Genomic DNA, 19378 nt, shown 5'->3' with positions numbered 1-19378 from the left:
TTAGTTTGAAAACGAAAGAAATGATATATGTAGTTCTGCATCGAAAAGTACTATCATAATAATATGAACTTATATTGATTATCGCGATTTTAAAATTTGTCTGAATCTTATCATAAACTTTTTTTTTACTAGAGGGAGTACCCCTGGTAACTACCAAGGGCAATAAAATTTCTCTAAGATAAAAATCTAGCAACCGGTGCTACAATGTGATTTCTTAACTGGATGGATGCAGTTGATTTTTTTAATAACCGAATTCAATCAGTTCCCAGCACTTGTAGGTAGTGGTTGCCAAGATAATCACAATGTATACTCTAGATTGGACTACATCTTGCAGTGTATACATTTTGATCTCTAGTGTATAGACACGTTGGGACCTAACCTTAGTTGGCGATGAAGCTTGTTTAGAAACATCTATTTTTCTATGAAATACAAGCAATCAAATCAATCAAGGGTTGGTGCCGACTCCTTTTCTGAAAGAGAAGTAACCTGAATCAAGTTGCTGTTAAGAGCAGAATGAGGGTTGAGGATTTGGATATATTTGGCAACCAAAGAAGAAAAACTGTTGATGTCAATTCTGCAATTAAAGGGAAGAAATGCTAATTAAGATGGCACTAGTTTTGCATCTGCTAGGAGCATAGGATTGCCAGTCTACTGTCTACCGAAACAGGTTTCCTTGCATAGCCAATTGAAAAGAGAAGATATGTTACTGCCTTTTCAGCACGGTGCAATAGTGAAAGGAAATGCTCAACCAGACAAATACCACACCAAACAAAGACTCAAACTTCTCAACTTATTTGGAAGATGCTTAAGATTGTAGCTACAAGAACTTGTCAGAGGTTGCTTCCGAACGAAAAAAGGGGCCTCTCAACTTGACAGAGGTTCAAACTTCTCAACTAGTTTGAAATTGAACTTGCAACCAATGCTCTACTTCTCCTGGAAGTAGCTGTTGGAAGGAGATTCAGACATGTTACTGTTGGGCACGATTCAGAATGTTCCTGTCATGCTTCAGAGTTCAGAGAAAATACTCTGAGGAGCTCCTACGGGTTTGGCCTTCAGAACCGGAACAAATCGTCACACATCACCTGGTTTCTGAAAGCTGCCAGCAAGCCCAGTGCAAAATTATGCATTTTTTTAATATGCCAGACAGGCAGTGATAAATGTGTCATCATGGTAATGTAGATTGTTCTCCTGTGCTTCCGGTCCTTGGCTGCAGACTGTCATTAGGCTTTTTCTTGAGAGCATTCTTCACCTCCTCCTCCCTCTTATCCACAAATGAGATTATTGACTTGATAGTAGTTAACCTTGCCGATCGAGTTACAATCTCTGGTTCAGGACAGTCAAGTCCAACCTGGTTATTGTACTTACTGTATTGACAGCATATTCGCAAGAAGAAAATTAAGAGAGCGAGGACACATGAAAAGCCACAGATGAGGTAGAGGCCCCAGAAGCTTGAAAGGCTCAAACGGTTTGAGCCAACCTCATTGTCATCTGCACTGCATTCTGTCCCAGTTAACCATTCATCGTGGATCCTTTCAAGATTGCCGTTCTCCGACAGTGTCAAGATTGCTGTTGACAAGTCCTCAGCAAGAGGGGAGTCTCTTGGGAAGGCCTGAAACAGAATAAACTATATTCAGAAGACACCCTGGAACGAGATCTTTAGTATACAATTATAGTCCAAGTCACTTACAAATCCCCACCCACTTTTCGTGAAAACCTGGCCAACCGTCTTGAATTTGCAGTATTTTGACAAGAAGATCTCCACGTATGGAAGCTCATCAATTATTGCATCAACACCACCATTTCCTGATCCTAACTCTAGCGCTCTTGCATAATCTGACGGGCTGTTTAGTGGTACCAATCGGGTCTCGGCAATATTGAGCTCCTGTACAAGGTAGCTTCTCGCAAAAGATCCAACTTGATATCCAATTGAACTTGGACTCGATATCAAGCTATCGAGCCCCTGTATCCCTGATGTGAGTTCCTGAACTGTAAGAAGTGATGTCAAGCTTGCCGTGTAGCTTGAGTTTATAATGAGCACAACAAACAGCCAGACAAGCAGCACAAATCTACCAAGTGCACTAACTGTGTTCTCTCCTGTGTAAACAACAGATAGAAGGATATGAATGTGGACTATGAGATCCAAAAAAAAACTTTTGGCTAGTTTCATGTTTACACTTACTGTGCGCGAAAAACATGGTAGAAAAACTAAACCTGAAATGGTACAAAACTCTAACAAAATTAAATTATAAACAAATAAACAATAACTTTTGAATCTTGAAGAAGTGAAAAAAAAGAGAGAAAAGTCACGAGGCAGATACTAACCAGCATACTGTCATAATTTGTTGCCTTGGGGGTCCACGGAACTCAGTATTAGTACGATGCTCAAGTACCCAAACAACTGCACCCACAAAAAGGAAGAGAACACCTAGAACAGACCACATTTGGAAGGTGAATGGTTTTAGAAAAGCCCAGGCATTTGATTCAATCTCCCTTGCTGGAGCTAAAATAATAAGTCCAGATTCTGTATATGGCTGGGTAAAATCAACAAGTCTTGTTCTATTTGTCACAATAGCGATGTCCCCTATTGCAGCGTCAAAGTGCTGAGTGGTACAGAAACAGAAATAAGTAAATCTAGTACAAGTGAAGACACTAAACTGCAATAACATCTAGAATTGAATGATATGGGATGTTCCTCACGTTGTCAGAAACCTTCTGAATAAGGTCATTGTAGCTGGGATTCTTCAAACCATCTCCAAATAAAATAAAATCGAATGAAACGGGGTAGGGCAACAAGCCTACTGCAGCTTTGAAAACATCAACTGAAAACCCCTTTACTCCGTCAGGTCCTTTATCTGGCATCACAAACTCTTTGTAACTCGTGCGGAGAGGTACCCCGATCCTCAACGGCTTCCCGTGATATGGAAACACCCAACCACGAGGTTTCTCAGACGTCTGACCAGGCCAGATAACACCATGAAGCTCTATATTGTTTGTTGAAGAGTCCAGTGGTTCTGAATGCAACTTTTCTGGAGCAACAACTGAAAGACCAGAAACGTTTGACCAATACCCAATGGTTCTGAAACCTGTACCACCAATATTCAGGATATCAAAAGCTGGGTGGATCAGATCTCGTTCTGCAGTAAATTGTACCAGGCCAGAAACCCCTGTGAAATTTGTGTGCCAAACTTTGTCCAGTAATTTTTCTCCATTGTTCAAACTTCTGAGGGAACCTAACTGAAGGTTACTTCCTTTCATATCTTGCAAATTTGGATCAGCAGAAAAAGATACTGCATTCCCTTCACTCAAAAATTCTTCAACAGCATGAGCAACTAACCATACAGAATCATAAGTACGCATACTGTAAGAACTAAAGCTTGAATGACCTCCATTCCTGGTCAGATTGTTCCATCTTGAAACCAATGAATGCTGAATGTCAGAATCAGCAACATGTTGCCGAAGCATAATAACCCCCTGAGTAAGTTCCATTCTGTCAGGGCTAATATGATCAGATGAATCTAACACTGCAGAGAGCCAGTCCGTTGCTATCCATGCATAACCAGTACTCATCATTCCCAAAGATTTTGCAGCAGCAAAAACTCCCAGGCCAGAGTCAGGGTTTACATGGACAACATAGACGCGAGACTGCATTTCATTCACATGCATCAACATATCCTCAATGGTAGTCCTTGAAGCACCAGGTGGCAATTTGGCTTTGTAGGCTATCTTGGACTTCTTTTTTGCTAGAGCATCACCTAATGCTGTGATGCCACCTCTACCATAGTCGTCATCAACATAGATGGCAATGACTTCTCTCCATCTATACTGATTGATGATGCTAGCTATAGCACCCATTTGGAAATAATCACTTGTTGTAGCCCTCACAAAGTAAGGATATTCAAGTGAAGAAAGTGTAGGATCAGATGCCGCGAAGGAGACAAGCGGAACATGGAGCTCATTAACAGCATGAGAAATGACATGAGCAATGCTTGAAGATTGTGGACCTAATACAGCGACTACTTCCTTAGCTAGAAGCTCCAATGCTGCACAAGAAGAATTGTTTGTTAATCTCATGCAAGCTTTCAGTGCAAGATAAATATAACTTATGACAACTTACGTTTAGTGAGAATAAACAAAAGCGAAGTTCTGTGAAGAAAAAATAAAGACAGGAAAGTTTTGATTTCTAGGTATTCTTTATAGATCATAGATATTCATTAGGGCTTCAATTCGCACACATACCATGATATCATGGAAGTAGAGCTACCTTAACATGGCTCTACGACTTTGCAACCTTAAGATAAACTGAATCTGGATTAGATTAAGAATCCTGACAGGAAACCACCACAAACTTAAAAACAATACTGACTGGGGTTTTCAATTGTGATTTCTCAGTTCAAGCGATCAGCTCAGAGGATAAAAGGGAAAATTGCTAATTGCAAATGCACAATGAAAGCGAGAGAATAATGTGTAAATTACAAGTAAATTGGTAAGGACAATTCCATAAAAGAAAATTTGATGGAAAAGATGGAAGCCCTAACCTTCCATGGTTCCAAGAAAGCCACTGCAATTGGTATCCTGCGTTATAACGCTCAACTTTGTCCCAGGAAGAACACCTGGATCAGCATTGACATCTGCAACAGCAAGCTCAATAGCCGGCATCACTGCTCTACCAATAACCGAATCGAATGTGAATAACGCACCGATGCGCAGCTCAGCTGGCCTTGAACCATCACCTCCGGTGACGTTCTGGCCATCAGCCATGGCTAGGCATCCGAAAATGCAGACACACACAGCTAGGGAAGAAAGCTGAGCAGAGCCCATTTCCTCCATGAACCAAGAAAAACCCAAATGGCTTCTTGGCTCTCTGACCTCAAGAAGCTGACACGAACACCGTGTTCTCTACGACCCTAATCTGCCATGCTCAATCGTCAAGTTCTGAGAATGGTAAAAACGAGGAACAGAGCTCGCGTCTAGCAGCAGAGACATCTCATTTGCTTCCCTAGAAACGATTGCCCCAAGCAACTGGACGATGAACTGCTTCAGCGCAGGAAATCAACGGCAAAGCTCCTCCCCATGAATCAAGAAACCCCGAACTCGCCCCGCCTACCAACTGCTCGACGAAATGCTCACTGGATGAAACGGAGAGCGCGGCTACCCTGCAACAACAAAAATTGAATAGGGAAAGATGTCATCGAAGACACAAACAAACATGCTAATTAATCATCTTGCCGCCTGTCCAACGGATTAAAAAAAAAATCAAGGGATTTGTCTTAGCGCTTGCCATCCGATGGACGCCCACGGCCACGCGCGCGGAATCCGGCAGCGGCCGGGACGGAGACGGCGACGCGACGACCAGGGAGCTGCTCCGGCCACCGGAGCTGCCGCAATCGGGTCCTCGATTTGGGGAAGAAGATTATCTTGCGCGGCGCCCACCTTGGCTTGGACTGGAGTCTGGAGCAAGAGCAAAGCCTCTGCCTGTGCTGACACAGTGATCCACTGACTGAGACACTGAAGGGAAGGAAATGGAGCACTCGTGGGTCACTACAGTAAAGTGGGCCTTTTGGCGTCTCTAATCATTTCGGATTGGTGGATTAAAATACGGATTTTATGTTTGGTTTCTATTTAGCACGCTTTTCAGACTGCTGATTCGTATATCGTGCCAAAAAAAATACAGATTTTATCTTTGGTTTCTATTTAGCACAATTCTCAGTTTATACAACAGGAAGTGTACCAATATATCCGGTTGTTAGTGGATCATGCAGAACTTCACAAGGAATAAGGAAAGCAAAATGGCAAGATGGCGATAACGTAGAAAAAGAATATACCATAAACTCAGAACATTTGAGTAAATAATGTTGTACATTAAGTGTCAATACAAGCTAGCAGATATCGAACAGACTATATATCTACACAAAAAAAAAGCATCGGTATTAAGTTGCTCCATTTGCTTTACACTCCAAAAACGTGACATCGGATTGACATCCTGCTGGACACCGGCCTCCTACCGTTTCTGGAAGTTCAAGCACTTGATGCCGTATCCAAAGAGGAAGAAGAAGATGATGACGTAGCCGAAATGAGCCAGCACAACGTAGCCGAGGAAGTCGTGCTTAAAGCCCATGTTCTTCTCCAAGAAATCCTTCACCACCATGGTGGTAGCTTGGCCAGGAACGGTGACAACACGGTCGCTGTCCGCAAACTGCGATGCAATCACTCCATAGATGGTCCAGGAGACCGGGTTGGCCCAATAGAACCATCTCCACCAAACAGGAATCAGCTGCAAGAGAAAATATTTCAGAGATGTATGACAAGCTGAGAGCCTAGATAATGTAAATCCGATAGCATCACTTCTTATTGAAAGCACTTACTGGACGGGGTATAATGAATCCGGCAAAATTGTTCCACGAGGAGAGCACAAATGAAACAAGAACGGCCGCAAGCATTTCCGAAGCAGTGCACGCAACCAGCATCATGCTAAACAATGTGAAGTAGGCGAAGGCCGCAATCATAAAGAACAGGAAGTAGAAAAACTTGTCCGCCTTCCACTCATAGCCAATCATGGAATAGATGAGGATAGTGTAAAGAACACCTTGAACTGCACTGTAGCAGAACTCGACAAATCCCTGTGCACATCATTCAGTTTTTGGGAGAAGCTTCAGTAGATATTTTGGTATTTTTAAGACTTCAGTTGACATGTAAACAATGAAATGCATCCTGCGCATACTCTAAAAGTTCGCCTAAATAAAAGGTCCAGCTACAAAAACCAGAGGTGTGAATACTAGCTGTGTTGAATATCACTAAAGTCCACCACCCACCCTAAACTATGAATCCGGATACCGAGCCCCTTCTACTCTTGAAATCAGACTATTGGGAGTTTTTCCTCACAATCCAGATTATGCTGATGTACACATATATTTAGGGCCAACACAAATGCATTTGTGATGACAGACAATCAAATCCAATCTCTTAAATGTCTCCTTATGACATTCTTTCAACATGCCTCCTTATCCTACTATGTCAAATACGAGAAGGGAAGCAACTTGTCCTCTGCTGCTTAACATTCTTTTTGGCATCATTTCAAAAAAAAAAAAAACATTCTTTTTGGCCTGCTTTGAATTGGGAGGTTCTAGCTGGAGGAAGGCTCATATATACCTTGTTCATCGTACATCGGTAAATGCATAAGCATATCTTGTAAGGGTGTTCAGAACTTACTTGTGCAAACGCATAAGATAGTGGAGAGTACATCCCTGCTGCCTTTTCACGGTAAAAGACTGTCCTCTCAACTGACACCACAGGCAAAAGTGTGAGCAAATTTGCTGCTCCAAGGAAGAAAACAGCAGCATAGGTGGCTCCAAGTAGATTGTTCAGATCATTCACGGACTCTCTGTACATATAGGAAAGAATTCAAATGATCAGCTAAGAGGCAATAGAGTTGTGTCACTGTGAAACTACATTCAGTGAAATGGTTGCAATAAGAATAGGCGAATGGGTAGAATTTGAATATAAATTAGAACAAGAAGAAGGAACATACATATTCTTTCCCCTCCGCCAAAAGACAGTACCAAACACAAGACCATAGAGAAGCGTCATAACATAACGCATAGCATTGTAGGGTGGATCCTTCCAATAAGATTGAAATTGCTTCCATGTATTTGCCACACACTGATTTAGGAAATTCTGGGAATATTTGGTAGGAAATGAGAGATCCTGGAAGCCTGGAGGTGGAACACTCAGCTGCTTAATAAGTTCTTGATTGCTCCTGAACACATTGACGGAAATAATGTAAGAGCTATAGAAAAGATACTTATTTTGTCTGTTTGACCATTGGAAGAAATTAATCACAACTGTCAAAGCAACAAAAATTGTACTACTAAATATTTGAATAATATTGCGCACATATTTACCGGTAAAGTGCAGAATTGGCATAAACTTCAGCAAAGTCTATGTCCAGACGAGCCTCAGCTAGAGAAGAGCTAACTTCAAGCATCCATGTTGCTGGGTTATATCCTTCTGTGATTTTTGGGACCCCTGGAATTGCCTGCAGGAGAACGATATACATTAGAAGCAAGTAGCCTTTCTTTCTTTCTAATTTAGTCTCGGATTGAATACGGTTACCCAAGTTCTCTTAATTCCATGCATGTTCCCCATGCTCTTTTAATAAACATTTGTTCTAGGCATTGAGATAGTCTCCACTAAACATTTGAACGTTACTTTTCTAATTATATGTTAGCAAATAAAAAAACACAACGGTATATAAATACTGTCGATGAGAAATACACTAATATTGTTTTCCGTGCGATAGATCCAAGCACTTATATTGGTATTCAAGTTTTATTAATTGTTGCTCAAAACAATAGATTACAGGTTACACATATTCTGAAATAGCATTTGTAAAAAGAGGGACTACAGAATTGTATATCTTTTAGTTTTACAATAACAAATTACTTTTATCTGAGATATTAGTTTTTGAGGTGGTATAGTTGCCCTTTGCCTCAATGTCATTAAAAAGAGTTTGTTGCACAATTGTACAAGCAGTTTTGAAGAATCAACCTTAGTACTATAGAAAAAAAATATTTATGAGTTCCAACAATAATGTGTTCTACTCCCTCCATTATTTTTTACTTCTGCATTCAGAGTCTCCAATGCACATGTTTGATAGTTGCATTTTGTAATCATATAAAAATCATTAAAAAGATGTAACTATATGAAAGTAGTTCTCGTGAAAAGTCTATTTGCATATGCTATTGATTTAAGATGGAAGGTTTTAACTGCACATGTTCTAAAATGATACAGTCATGGACAATGAAATTTATGCCTGCACATTTGTGCATCACTAGAAAGGGCCTAAACGACCTTCAATAGTTGATAGATTACCAACTAGTATTCATACATTCACTAATTAAAAAAAATGCATGTCTTCGGGCTACTAATTCCATCCCAGTTTGCCCAATGGAATTTCATGGGTCACAATAGATGAGAAGTATTAATTGATTTTAGCAATACAGATGGTTAACATATTGCAAACTGATTATCATAGAGACTGAAATATAGTATCAAAGACAGTTCACCTCGAAATATTCGACTAGTATTTGTGAATGGAGACCAAGCTGGCCAGCATATATAACCCGTCCTCCCCTCTTTAGCAACAGAAGCTGAAAAAACACAATCCATTTTTCAGTATAACCTTACAGCGCTGAAAGGAGAACTAACGGACAAACAAACAAGAGCAAAGTAGCAAGGACCTCATCAAAAGACTCAAAGATATCAATGCTAGGTTGATGGATTGTGCAAACCACAGTTCGTCCTGTGTTAACTGTATTTCTCACAGTACGCATAACAATTGCTGCAGCTCTAGCATCAAGACCTGAAGTTGGTTCATCCATGAAGATAATTGAAGGATTTGCCACTAGTTCTACTGCGATTGTCAGCCTCTTCCTTTGTTCAGTTGACAACCCACTAACACCAGGGAGACCAACCAGAGCATCACGCAATACATCAAGCTCAACTAGTGACATCACTTCCTCCACAAACACCTACACAGTGGAATTAATTTCATCAGAAATAATTAGTATTTTCAACTTCACAAGATAAAAAAATGTTGCATCTATTCTTCAATATCATGATTGTCAAAAATGCCTTGTATATGTATACTCCTTAAAAGTCTCTAGTGGTGGTGGCACCCCACCGCTGTTTACAGTTTTTACAAATTGGCCCCTGATATTTTCTAATATTTTGGAATAGTCTACATATTTGGTTGAAACAAGTGAATACTAACATATTCAATAAATATTTTTATCTATTACATATGATAATATATTTTATTTTATCCATAGCAAAGCATGGTCATTTTGCTAGTACTCATAAAAAATGGCAAATGACAGTTTAGTGTGCTGTCAGGTTCCTAGGAACTCAACGAATAAGTGTGTCTTGCATGTGGACGAGATTCAGGTAATATACAAGCCTACACAATCGTGTGGCCTCTTTTGGTAGGTGATAATATATAATTAGTGACCAATAAGTGGATTAAATTAATGGACAGTACACACAATCAACTACAATTAACACGATTTTCTGATTTCCCCCCAAGAAACATCATGAGTTATTGAGTTTACTAAATGGCATCCACCACAAAAATAATAGGAACACATACCTTCCTGGTGTTCTTATCAACTTCTGAGGAAAGGCGCAGCCAAGCAGAATAAACAATGGATTCATATACAGTAAGATTTGGTGAATGTATATCAGTTTGTTCACAATAGCCACTGATGCGAGCAAAGGTTTCTTGTTTTTTAGGGTAACCAGAAAGCTTGATATCTCCCTCAATCGTTCCACTAGTCTTTCTTCCTGCCAGTACATCCATTAGAGTGGTTTTTCCAGCTCCACTGACACCAACTAGTGCTGTTAGAACACCTGGTCGGAATGCACCACTAATATCAGATAGTAGTTGGAGGCGGCTTTCTGTGAATCCTTGTGCTTTCATTTCCTACAAGGTAGAATTTAAATTTTCAAGTTCATACTTGAAATGCACCCCTTGATTCAAGATGAAATCACTACTAACTTAGTTCAATAAATGGTTAATGAATGACAACTAGTAATTTATCAGCTAGATAAAATACACATATTTAATCCTTAACAAAGTTAAATATCTAAGTGCAACAGGGGACACAAGAGAACCCCGTGCCATCACAATCACTATGTACAGTATGATACCAATCCAATGATATAATAAGGAAAACAGTCAGACAATCTAGATTATATGATAAAGGACATTGTTAATTTCAACAACGTATAGCTACTACATATTTCTGTAGAACAATAGAACTAAGTAAAGCAAGTAGAATTACAAACTTTCTATGTTGAATTGCAAAAAGAAATCACTGCAAGAACTAGTAGTAATCTATAAGAAGAATAAAGTGAAATTAATTACAATATTGAGGTATGTTTTGTCCCGTAAGCTTTGCAAACTTCCTATGTTGAATTGCAAAAAGAAATCACTGCAAGAACTAGTAGTAATCTATAAGAAGAATAAAGTGAAATTAATTACGATATTGAGGTATGTTTTGTCCCGTAAGCTTTGCAAACATGGTTATGTAAGTTGGGATATATTTTTAGGATATCAACTTACAGCAGGCATGTCAACGTAGTAGTTCATATGGTTGAAAGAAAGGGAAAGAGGCTGGAATGGCAAGACCATTCCTCTCTGGCTTCTTCTGTTTTCTGTTCCATTCGTACCTAAGATAATGATGTGGGTGCAGGATAAATTATGAGATGTCAAATACACATTAAAATAATAAACAAACAACATGCTTCATGATGGTAGAATCAACTGCTATGAAATTTGTAGCGGAATCCATCTATAACACAATTCAGGACCAATTTGAATTCTCATAAAATCTCATAATAAATCAAACATCCAGCAATATAGATGTTCTGTTTCTGTAAGCTTCCTGATGAATGTTCATCCAAACAGGGCCGACAACAAGAACAATTTGATACGAATGGACAATACCGATGATGAAATGTGAGACACATTGACTGCTGTATTACCATTAATAACCTCTGACATTTGTTCCTGATTAGATTCTGCTTCGAGCTCACTTTTGGTGTCATCATCAGAAACAACAGTGCTTGCACTGCCAATAGCTGTAGAAGTATTGTGTAAGTGCTAAAGGCATGCATTACAGACAAGTGACAATACCATGTAAGGGAAAAGTGCTTACGTCTTAGGAATGTAAGAGCACAAAGGTAGAGAATGTTAAAAACAATCATAAATCCTATCATGGCTCCAATGGAAAGCCAATACCCCCATTCTCCTGTGAAGTAGCCTTTGGATTGAAGAAAAGCCTTCCCTATTGTTGGTGCACTGATACTTGAGTCATTGTTTGGCTGCAGTTAAAAGTTGATATTGTCAAATGTCTAGGAATTAGAGGCGATCAAACTTAGTTGATGTTGAGAATATATACTAAAAAAATCTAGACTTGCAAATGAAACCAATTGTTTTTTCTATGCAAAGAAAATACTATGCTTCTGGAAAGAAAAGGGTTGTGTTGACAGAAAACTTACAATGGCCCACCTACTGGCAAGGAATTCATTAACTGATAAGGCATTATTGCTATACATCATGGGAGATGTCCAGTAGCCCCATATCCACCACGGTTTAATGTCCTCTTTTAACATAAATGTCAAAAACGAAAATAAGAAACATAAGTTAGTAGTTCAGACTGGAATATTTCGAATATTCAGAGAAAATAAGATATAAACCTTAGGGAAAACGTTATAATGAATCTTCCAGGGTTTCACATTGCTTCTAACTAATCATATGGACAAAAGAATTAAAATACACTTCAAACAACAATACACTTACTTCTGGAAACGAGAAATCCTCCAAAGAGGAAAATAAGTAGCAGCACAAACATGCCAAATGTATTAGCTACCACCATTGATCTTAAAATTGCACCTAGCAACCGGAACAAGGCCAAGGCCATCTGGTGTGTCCAAAAGTATGCAAGAAACTGCTTGAAGAACCTGAAATCAGTAGACAGATCACAGACAAACCCATCAAGTCAATCACTAGTAGAAAATTCTGTTTATAGAAAATATTAAAAATAATATACCTAGGAAAGCAAAAGAAAATAGAAAAGTTACCTTCCTGCAGCAGGTGCAAAACCCACAACATAATATGTCAAAACTATCCAAAGAGATGATTCCATAAGGGATAAAGGCACCTTCAGAATGATGTTTGCAAGTCCATAGGTCCATGCTGGAAAGAACAGGAAGTCTCTTTGTTTGTAGAATATCGGGAGTTTATCTATAGTCAATTGAAGTTCACCAAAACCATTGAACATGATTGTAATCAAAGAAGCAGTTAAAGCACCAACATATTTAGAGGTATCAGAAAATTTCTCGTGGGGCATCTTTGTTCTCAAAAACAGAGTCATGGTTATAAATCCAAGGACAAACAGTTGAAAGGCCTTGAATATGAAGAGGAATGAATTCCGCTTCATTAGCAACCACTCTCTTGACATCACTGCCTTAAGGGACTCTAGACTAGATAACCCATACTTCTTGGTAGTCAATGCAGCAGGATGTGTCTTAGATTTGTCATAGGGAACTTGAAGCTCTTTCTGCAGCTTTTGCCCAACATGAAATTTCTTGAAATTCTGAGCAAACTCTTCGACTGACACATAACGATAATGATCCTGCTCAAGGAACCAGTATTGCTGTTGATCTTTCCTAGAAGTCACCTCTTGAAGAAAGTCGGCCACTCCTTTCCGTTCAGGACACCGAAAACCAGCACTCTCAAAGAATTCAAGTATGCTCTCCCGTGGTCCATGGTAGACTATGTAACCTTCTGCTATAAGAACGATGTCATCGAATAAAGCATAGGTCTCAGGTGGAGGCTGTAGGAGAGACATCATCACTGTAGCATTCATCACATGGGTCACCTGTCTGATGTATTTGACAATCTGAAATGTGCTAGAACTATCAAGCCCAGTAGATATTTCATCCATGAACAAAGCTGTTGCTGGTCCAGTGAGCATCTCCCCTGCAACAAAACAATGACAGAACTCCAATCTTAGGATGTAAATGTGTCAGTAATGTAATATCAAGATTCCTCATGCAACTGTAAATTATTGAATGCTGAATATTATCGTTGATTTACAAGACCATCAATATTTATGATCAGTACTACAACATGACTCTACTATCAATCACCATTCACCAAGCATCGACAGTAATAGATCTATGTGCTTGCTCGTTACTGTTAGGCCCACTCCGAACATGTTCCCAACAGGTCCATGGGCTAGTGGGGATCCATTTTGTACATGGTCTATGTGCACAAGACGACAAGCTTAGAGTACAAAAAAGACCATGTACGAAAAAGAACAAAATTTGTTCCTGCCAGGATCTCATGAACATTTTATCTAGAAAATTTTAGGTACCGGTTAGTGTAAAAGGTTTAAAGAGGAAAACAGTGGCTGAGTTGTCTTTCAGTCTTGGATTCTGTTATAGTATATTGATAAATCTAACGATTTAGCATAAAAAAGGCTAAGGTGTAGACCCCACAAGGCTAAGGCTAAATCCAGGCTCCACAGGAGAAAAGGAACACGACTGACTTCTGAACAATATGATTTGAGACAAATAACTTTTCCAGTTAGAAAATCCATTATCCCTATTTAAGTTATAATTATTATGATTATGATGTAGTGATTGAAGTAAAAAATTTCATGGAGAACATGATTAATTACTGATATATTTAATGTATGTCATATGCATGCATACCAGTAGTCACACGTTTCTTTTGACCACCAGAAATGCCTCTTATCATAGCACCACCAACAATAGTATCGGCACAAATGTCCAGTCCAAGCGCCTGCGAAGATTTATAAACTCAATCAGCACAGCAAATATTGACTTAGAATTCATACTCGGTTTTCATCATAAACAGAAGTATTAAGGTTTCACTTGTGTATCACAGTCAAAGTAAATACATACATGTATATTACTTCCTGTAAAAAAGGTGTACTAGAAAATAGATTCTCACATAGCTTCCTTTTAATATTTCAACAAAAAGAAGAAGCAGATGGATAATTGAGGCTAGAAGGCCTAAATAACTATTTTTTAACATGTAAAAAGTCAAACAGTGTTACCTTCAGAACAAGATCTGTGACAATATTGTTCTGTTTTCCTTCTACTACAGTTGCCTTCATCAAAGCATCAATCTCAGGGTCAGGTTTAATGCCTGCATTACGTTCCCGTCTTGTTAATTCTGACAGCATATCATATCTGGCACCACTTCCAAGGCATCGTCTCGAGAAATCCAGTGTCTCTCTTACTGTCATCTCAGGATTGTGCAGATCATGCTGACTGACGTAAGCACTAGTCCTCTCAGGATAGAACTCTTTAAACGTATGACCACAGTATGTGATCTCGCCAGACACCTGTAGCCATCGAGTGATTAGTCATGTGGTACGACTCTACTGTTAGAGGTGGATACATTAAACTAAATAAGAAATATCAAAACCTTGAGATTTTTATCAGGCTTGCCGGTTAGTGCTCGCATAAGTGTGCTTTTTCCAGACGATGGAGGCCCGAGAAGAAGAGTCATCCTGACACAAGTAGTTTAATGCAACAATTGTAAATAACTCTTATTGTCTGCTTGATGGTTTATCATCCATAGCCAAAATTGAATTTTGAAAAATAATTTTATAGGTGATTTTGAGGTTTTTCTTCATTGCAGTCTATTTTCCAGCATGGCTTTTAAACCATGAATAATACAGACAAAAAGTTCAAAATATTTTTGGTTTCTTCTTTTATATTTCTACGGCTTATCAGCCATAGTTCAACCAATCATTTAGCAAGAATACTAGAGGGGACTGGGGGAACTTGTTGTTAGGAAGGATATAGTAGGTCTGTAGCAATAGCAATTGGAACAATATGATATGTATTAATGTATGAGATAGTTCATTTTGTTACTGATGGGAAAAGGGATGGCCAATATAAGAGAAACCATTTAGTTATCACTAATTTAAAATTAATTAATGACCATATCTGCACTGCACAAATAAGACAGATAATGTTTGCAGTAGACATAGGATCATATTTTTACACTGTTTTTTGTGGGTAATTACTACAGTATGATGTTTGCATGTATACGTTTTTTCTTTCTAAATTTTCAGGCCATGCTTCAAATCTATTATGAAGGGGAAAAAAGTTAAATTGCAGAGTAACCATGTCTGCATAAATCATAGAGATCATATCTATATCTGTATCACTTGGGAATAGAAATTACTTAATAAATTACAGATAGTTTATCAAACTAGTTAGAATTAGAATGCAGCTTAAAAACATAAAGTTCCATTTAAGACTAGAAATGATTAAGGATTGGATTAAAACGTTCCATAGCTGAGTATCAAAGAATTTCCAAGTACCTTGATGGCTTGATAATGCCATTAACATCGTTGAGTATCTTAAGCTTCCTCTTGTTCGACGAGATAAATAGGCTAACGAGACCCTGTCATGAAGCATAAAAAACAACGTTTGAGCCAGAGCAAGTAACAAGTAAGCGATGCTAAGCATTAGGTAGCATCTCATCGAACTTCTGCCACTACAACCACAAATCAGCAAAATCGAGTCTGCTCGTCAAAACTTAACAACTGGAGATTAAAAAAAAATTACCAATGAACTTTGCTAGTTCAGATTACTAGTATTAGTACCAACGAAACGCCCTCTCCAAACCGCTAGCCACATCGTGGGATTGCTCGATAGCATCAATCAACCAAACCCTAACTAGGCCTTTTGGTGGCGGCCGTCTGCCTGGGGTGGGGGGGACACACGAACCGAGGGCTCCTACTGGAGGAGGCGAAGGCGAGGCGGACCGACGCATGGGGGAGCAGAGCTGCAGAGGCCGCACCACCACTGACCGCGCGTGGCCGACGAGCGCTGCCCTCGCCGTTCCTCCGCCGCAGCGGCGGCGAGCCGGCGACGGAGCGGATGCTTCCGCCGCCATCGCCCATCGCCGCTCGAGGAGGGGGAGAGTCCAGAGCGGCAGGCGAGGCCCAAGGCCCACCATTTGTGGGCCGACTTGTCCTTCTCTTCTGATGGGCCTGGGCTCGCGAAGAAGTGGGCCGCTATATAGGCCGGTGGAAAGGCCTCAACCAGTGGCTTTTGGTAAAAGCCCACATCTTCGTGTTCGTGCACGTTTTTGTTTTGTTTTGAAATTTTTGCTCGTGCACTTTCAAGTTTCAAGGGGAAATCATCATGTGTTTGACTTTGACACCCTTTCCTTCCGTGATCTTAGTACATGTACTATACCAACCGAGATTGGCAAGTACTGGAGTATATATATAGAGAAATATCATAAACTTTTCTGCCGGCCGGTGTGTGTACGTGTGGTGTCGTTTGCGTAAGCGTAAACGCGAAAACTTAAACCCAGCACCAGAAACTTACCACATCTGAAAGATCTCGTGAGTACACTATAACTTCTAGAAGATCTCGAGCTGAGTACAACTCGATCTAAACTTACATCACCGTCGGTTACCGATCTTACCGCGGGGTATGATAATAGAAAAACCACGGTAACCTCTTTAAATTCAAATAAATTTAAAAAATAATTTAAATTTTTAATAAATTTTGTATGGTTTCGTATGTTTTTCACGGTTACCGTGGTTTGGGAAACCTTGATCCTTATTGAGTAGTACTAACTAATTCTACGTACGTACCATGCGTGTGCAGTTTTGTGGGACTTTTCGTCGGGTGTGCGACGACCTGCTAGCCGCGAAATTCTATCAACGCATTGCCTATTCTATAGGAGTCGTTGTCTGTCAGAAATTCTATCACGCATTGTGACTCAGGGCATGGGCATTAACAGACTAACAGCTAGCTGGTCAAAGGTCGAAACAACCCAAGCTTTTCTCCCGTTTTTCTGTGCGCACAATTTTTAAACTATTAAACAATATATTTTTTAAAAAATTATATACAAAAGTTGTTCTTTAAAAAATCATATTAATTTATTTTTTAAAAAAATAACTAATAATTAATTAATTATAAGCTAACGAGTCACTAGAACTGTTCTAGATATGTGAGGGCTTTAAATTCCAAACACTACCAACCGAACACAGCTCCAAAAACGTGTTTTGACTAATCGGCGACTAATCGCCACTCATCAGCGTGAACACATGAGCTTCCTTCCAAATTTGCAGGCCGCGAGCCCGCGACCGCCCGTTTTACGCATTACTATTTATCAAGATTCTACGGTGGACCCCACAGTCATACGTGAGCTAAGCTAGTGGACATCGTACAAGAATCTACTAGCTCCAAATTAAGCTAGTCTCTCTCTCCAGAGTCGGACAATAAAATGGTCTTGATTTTTGTACTGCGCATGCTTGACTTGTTTCGGTTGATGTACTTATCTAGTGGCTTCATCCAATGACTTTTTTTAAGAGACAAAAAAAATTTTCATACCCTTCAGTTTTCTTAATTAATCCCTTTAAAATTTCAGTAAAACCCATCGTACGTCCCAAATTAATTATTAAGGCGCTACTCTTCACATCCAACTTGTTGAGTGATCACACTACAGAGCTGAGCTGAGCGATGTCCATGTGTACATACCTCTAGTGTGTTGATGGTGGCGTTGAGCAGCGTGGGCAGCGCTCGCTTGCCGACGTGCACGTCCGCCTCGATGTCCAGATGCTGGTACCTCACCTCGATCTTCGGCAGCTCAATCCCAACCCTACAAATCAACGAAGCAAATCCACAATAAATTCTGATTCAAATAGTTAAAATACATAGGGGATACAAGCGGACCGACTCACGAATCTACTTATATGTTAAATAAAGGATAATCTGCGGGTTTTCGCATCATGACTGCTTGCCGCGTCATAGAGAAGCAAGTGGATCAACCATAAACCCATTTATATATCAAATTAGTAGGTAACCCGCGAGCCAGCCAGCGGGTTATCCACTCATTTTATCTATAAACGGATTCGTGGGTTGACCTGCTTAGGTCCCTTTTTACCGTCCTCACACAAACATGATCTCCGAGAAGAAAAAAAAAAAAAGAGCACCGCTACACGTACTAAATTTTTCTTACTAAATTTGTACTAACAATTATCTCAACCGTTTGATTCAAGTAGATGGAAGTTATATAAAATCTAGATACACTTATATCATGACATGTCAGTGTCATTTGTACTAAAAAAAGTTTTTATGCTTACTGGTCGAGGCGGTCGCGGAAGCGGCGGAGGAAGCGCTCGTTGTCGTCCTCGACGGCCTTGAAGACGCGCTCCATGAGCTCGCGGCCCTCGCGCGGGTCGAGGTTGGCGATGTCCACCTCGTCGGCCTTGAACAGCGACCCGGCCCCCTCGCCGTCGCCGCCGTCCACCGCCTTACGGAGGATGCCGCGGCGCATGCGGTCGTACGTCGGGAGCTTCTCCAGCGCCGCCCACCGCAGGTTCTCCTCGTCGTCCCCGGCGTCGCGCCGGCTCGCCGCCGCCGACCGCCGGAACGGGTCGTCCCCGTCGCGCAGCGACCGCGCCAGCGACGCCGCCCCCGACGACAGCCAGCTCCGCCGGCTCCCCGACGGGGTTATCTCCCCCGCCATCGCGCCGCCGCTCAGCTCAGATGATGCTTTTGATATATACCTCTCGATCGATCGCTTGGCGAGCTTAGCTCCGGCCGCCGGCGATCGACGGCGGCGAGGCGTTCGTTCTGACCGTCGCCGTGTGGTTGCTAGGCTTGGCGGGAGATGGGGGGTTTATATATGTAGGGAGTTGGATTAATCAGCCGCAGCGTATGACTGGGTACAGTGACCGTACGTACGTCGACGTCAGCATTTGTCCGTGTGAATTTTCCGGATGTGTTATATAATACGCTGCAGATTTGA

At 40.5% G+C, this 19378-nt stretch overlaps 2 protein-coding genes across 4 annotated transcripts; both read right to left on the bottom strand.

Annotated features, from left to right (window-relative positions):
- Positions 1 to 287: 287 nt before the first annotated feature.
- On the bottom strand, positions 288 to 5148 carry LOC127780390 (glutamate receptor 3.4-like). The gene is made up of 6 exons (XM_052307296.1): positions 4536 to 5148; positions 2698 to 4040; positions 2323 to 2600; positions 2180 to 2211; positions 1688 to 2094; positions 288 to 1609 (listed from the first exon to the last, which is right to left on the bottom strand). The coding sequence occupies exons 1-6, from the start codon at positions 4825 to 4827 to the stop codon at positions 1166 to 1168; spliced, it is 2796 nt and encodes a 931-aa protein (XP_052163256.1). The 5' UTR covers positions 4828 to 5148; the 3' UTR covers positions 288 to 1165.
- Positions 5149 to 5801: 653 nt separating this feature from the next.
- On the bottom strand, positions 5802 to 19198 carry LOC127780389 (ABC transporter G family member 43). 3 transcript variants are annotated; one of them, XM_052307292.1, is made up of 20 exons: positions 18711 to 19198; positions 18106 to 18226; positions 15927 to 16009; positions 15020 to 15104; positions 14646 to 14936; positions 14278 to 14368; positions 12640 to 13540; positions 12359 to 12519; positions 12058 to 12161; positions 11715 to 11880; positions 11542 to 11637; positions 11120 to 11226; positions 10145 to 10477; positions 9237 to 9527; positions 9063 to 9146; positions 7899 to 8032; positions 7526 to 7753; positions 7207 to 7378; positions 6363 to 6617; positions 5802 to 6271 (listed from the first exon to the last, which is right to left on the bottom strand). In XM_052307292.1, exons 1-20 carry the CDS (start codon positions 19094 to 19096, stop codon positions 5999 to 6001), a joined length of 4362 nt encoding a protein of 1453 aa, XP_052163252.1. In that variant the 5' UTR covers positions 19097 to 19198; the 3' UTR covers positions 5802 to 5998. The 3 variants fall into 3 exon arrangements, with proteins under 3 accessions (XP_052163252.1, XP_052163254.1, XP_052163253.1); XM_052307294.1 differs by lacking the exons at positions 18106 to 18226; positions 18711 to 19198 and adding an exon at positions 16336 to 16506; XM_052307293.1 differs by lacking the exons at positions 18106 to 18226; positions 18711 to 19198 and adding an exon at positions 16174 to 16329.
- Between the last annotated feature and the right edge of the window lie 180 nt (positions 19199 to 19378).

This window comes from Oryza glaberrima, chromosome 7 (assembly GCF_000147395.1).
Source record: "Oryza glaberrima chromosome 7, OglaRS2, whole genome shotgun sequence".
NCBI classification, from domain to species: Eukaryota; Viridiplantae; Streptophyta; class Magnoliopsida; order Poales; family Poaceae; genus Oryza; species Oryza glaberrima.
This window is presented reverse-complemented; position numbering and strand designations above follow the sequence as displayed.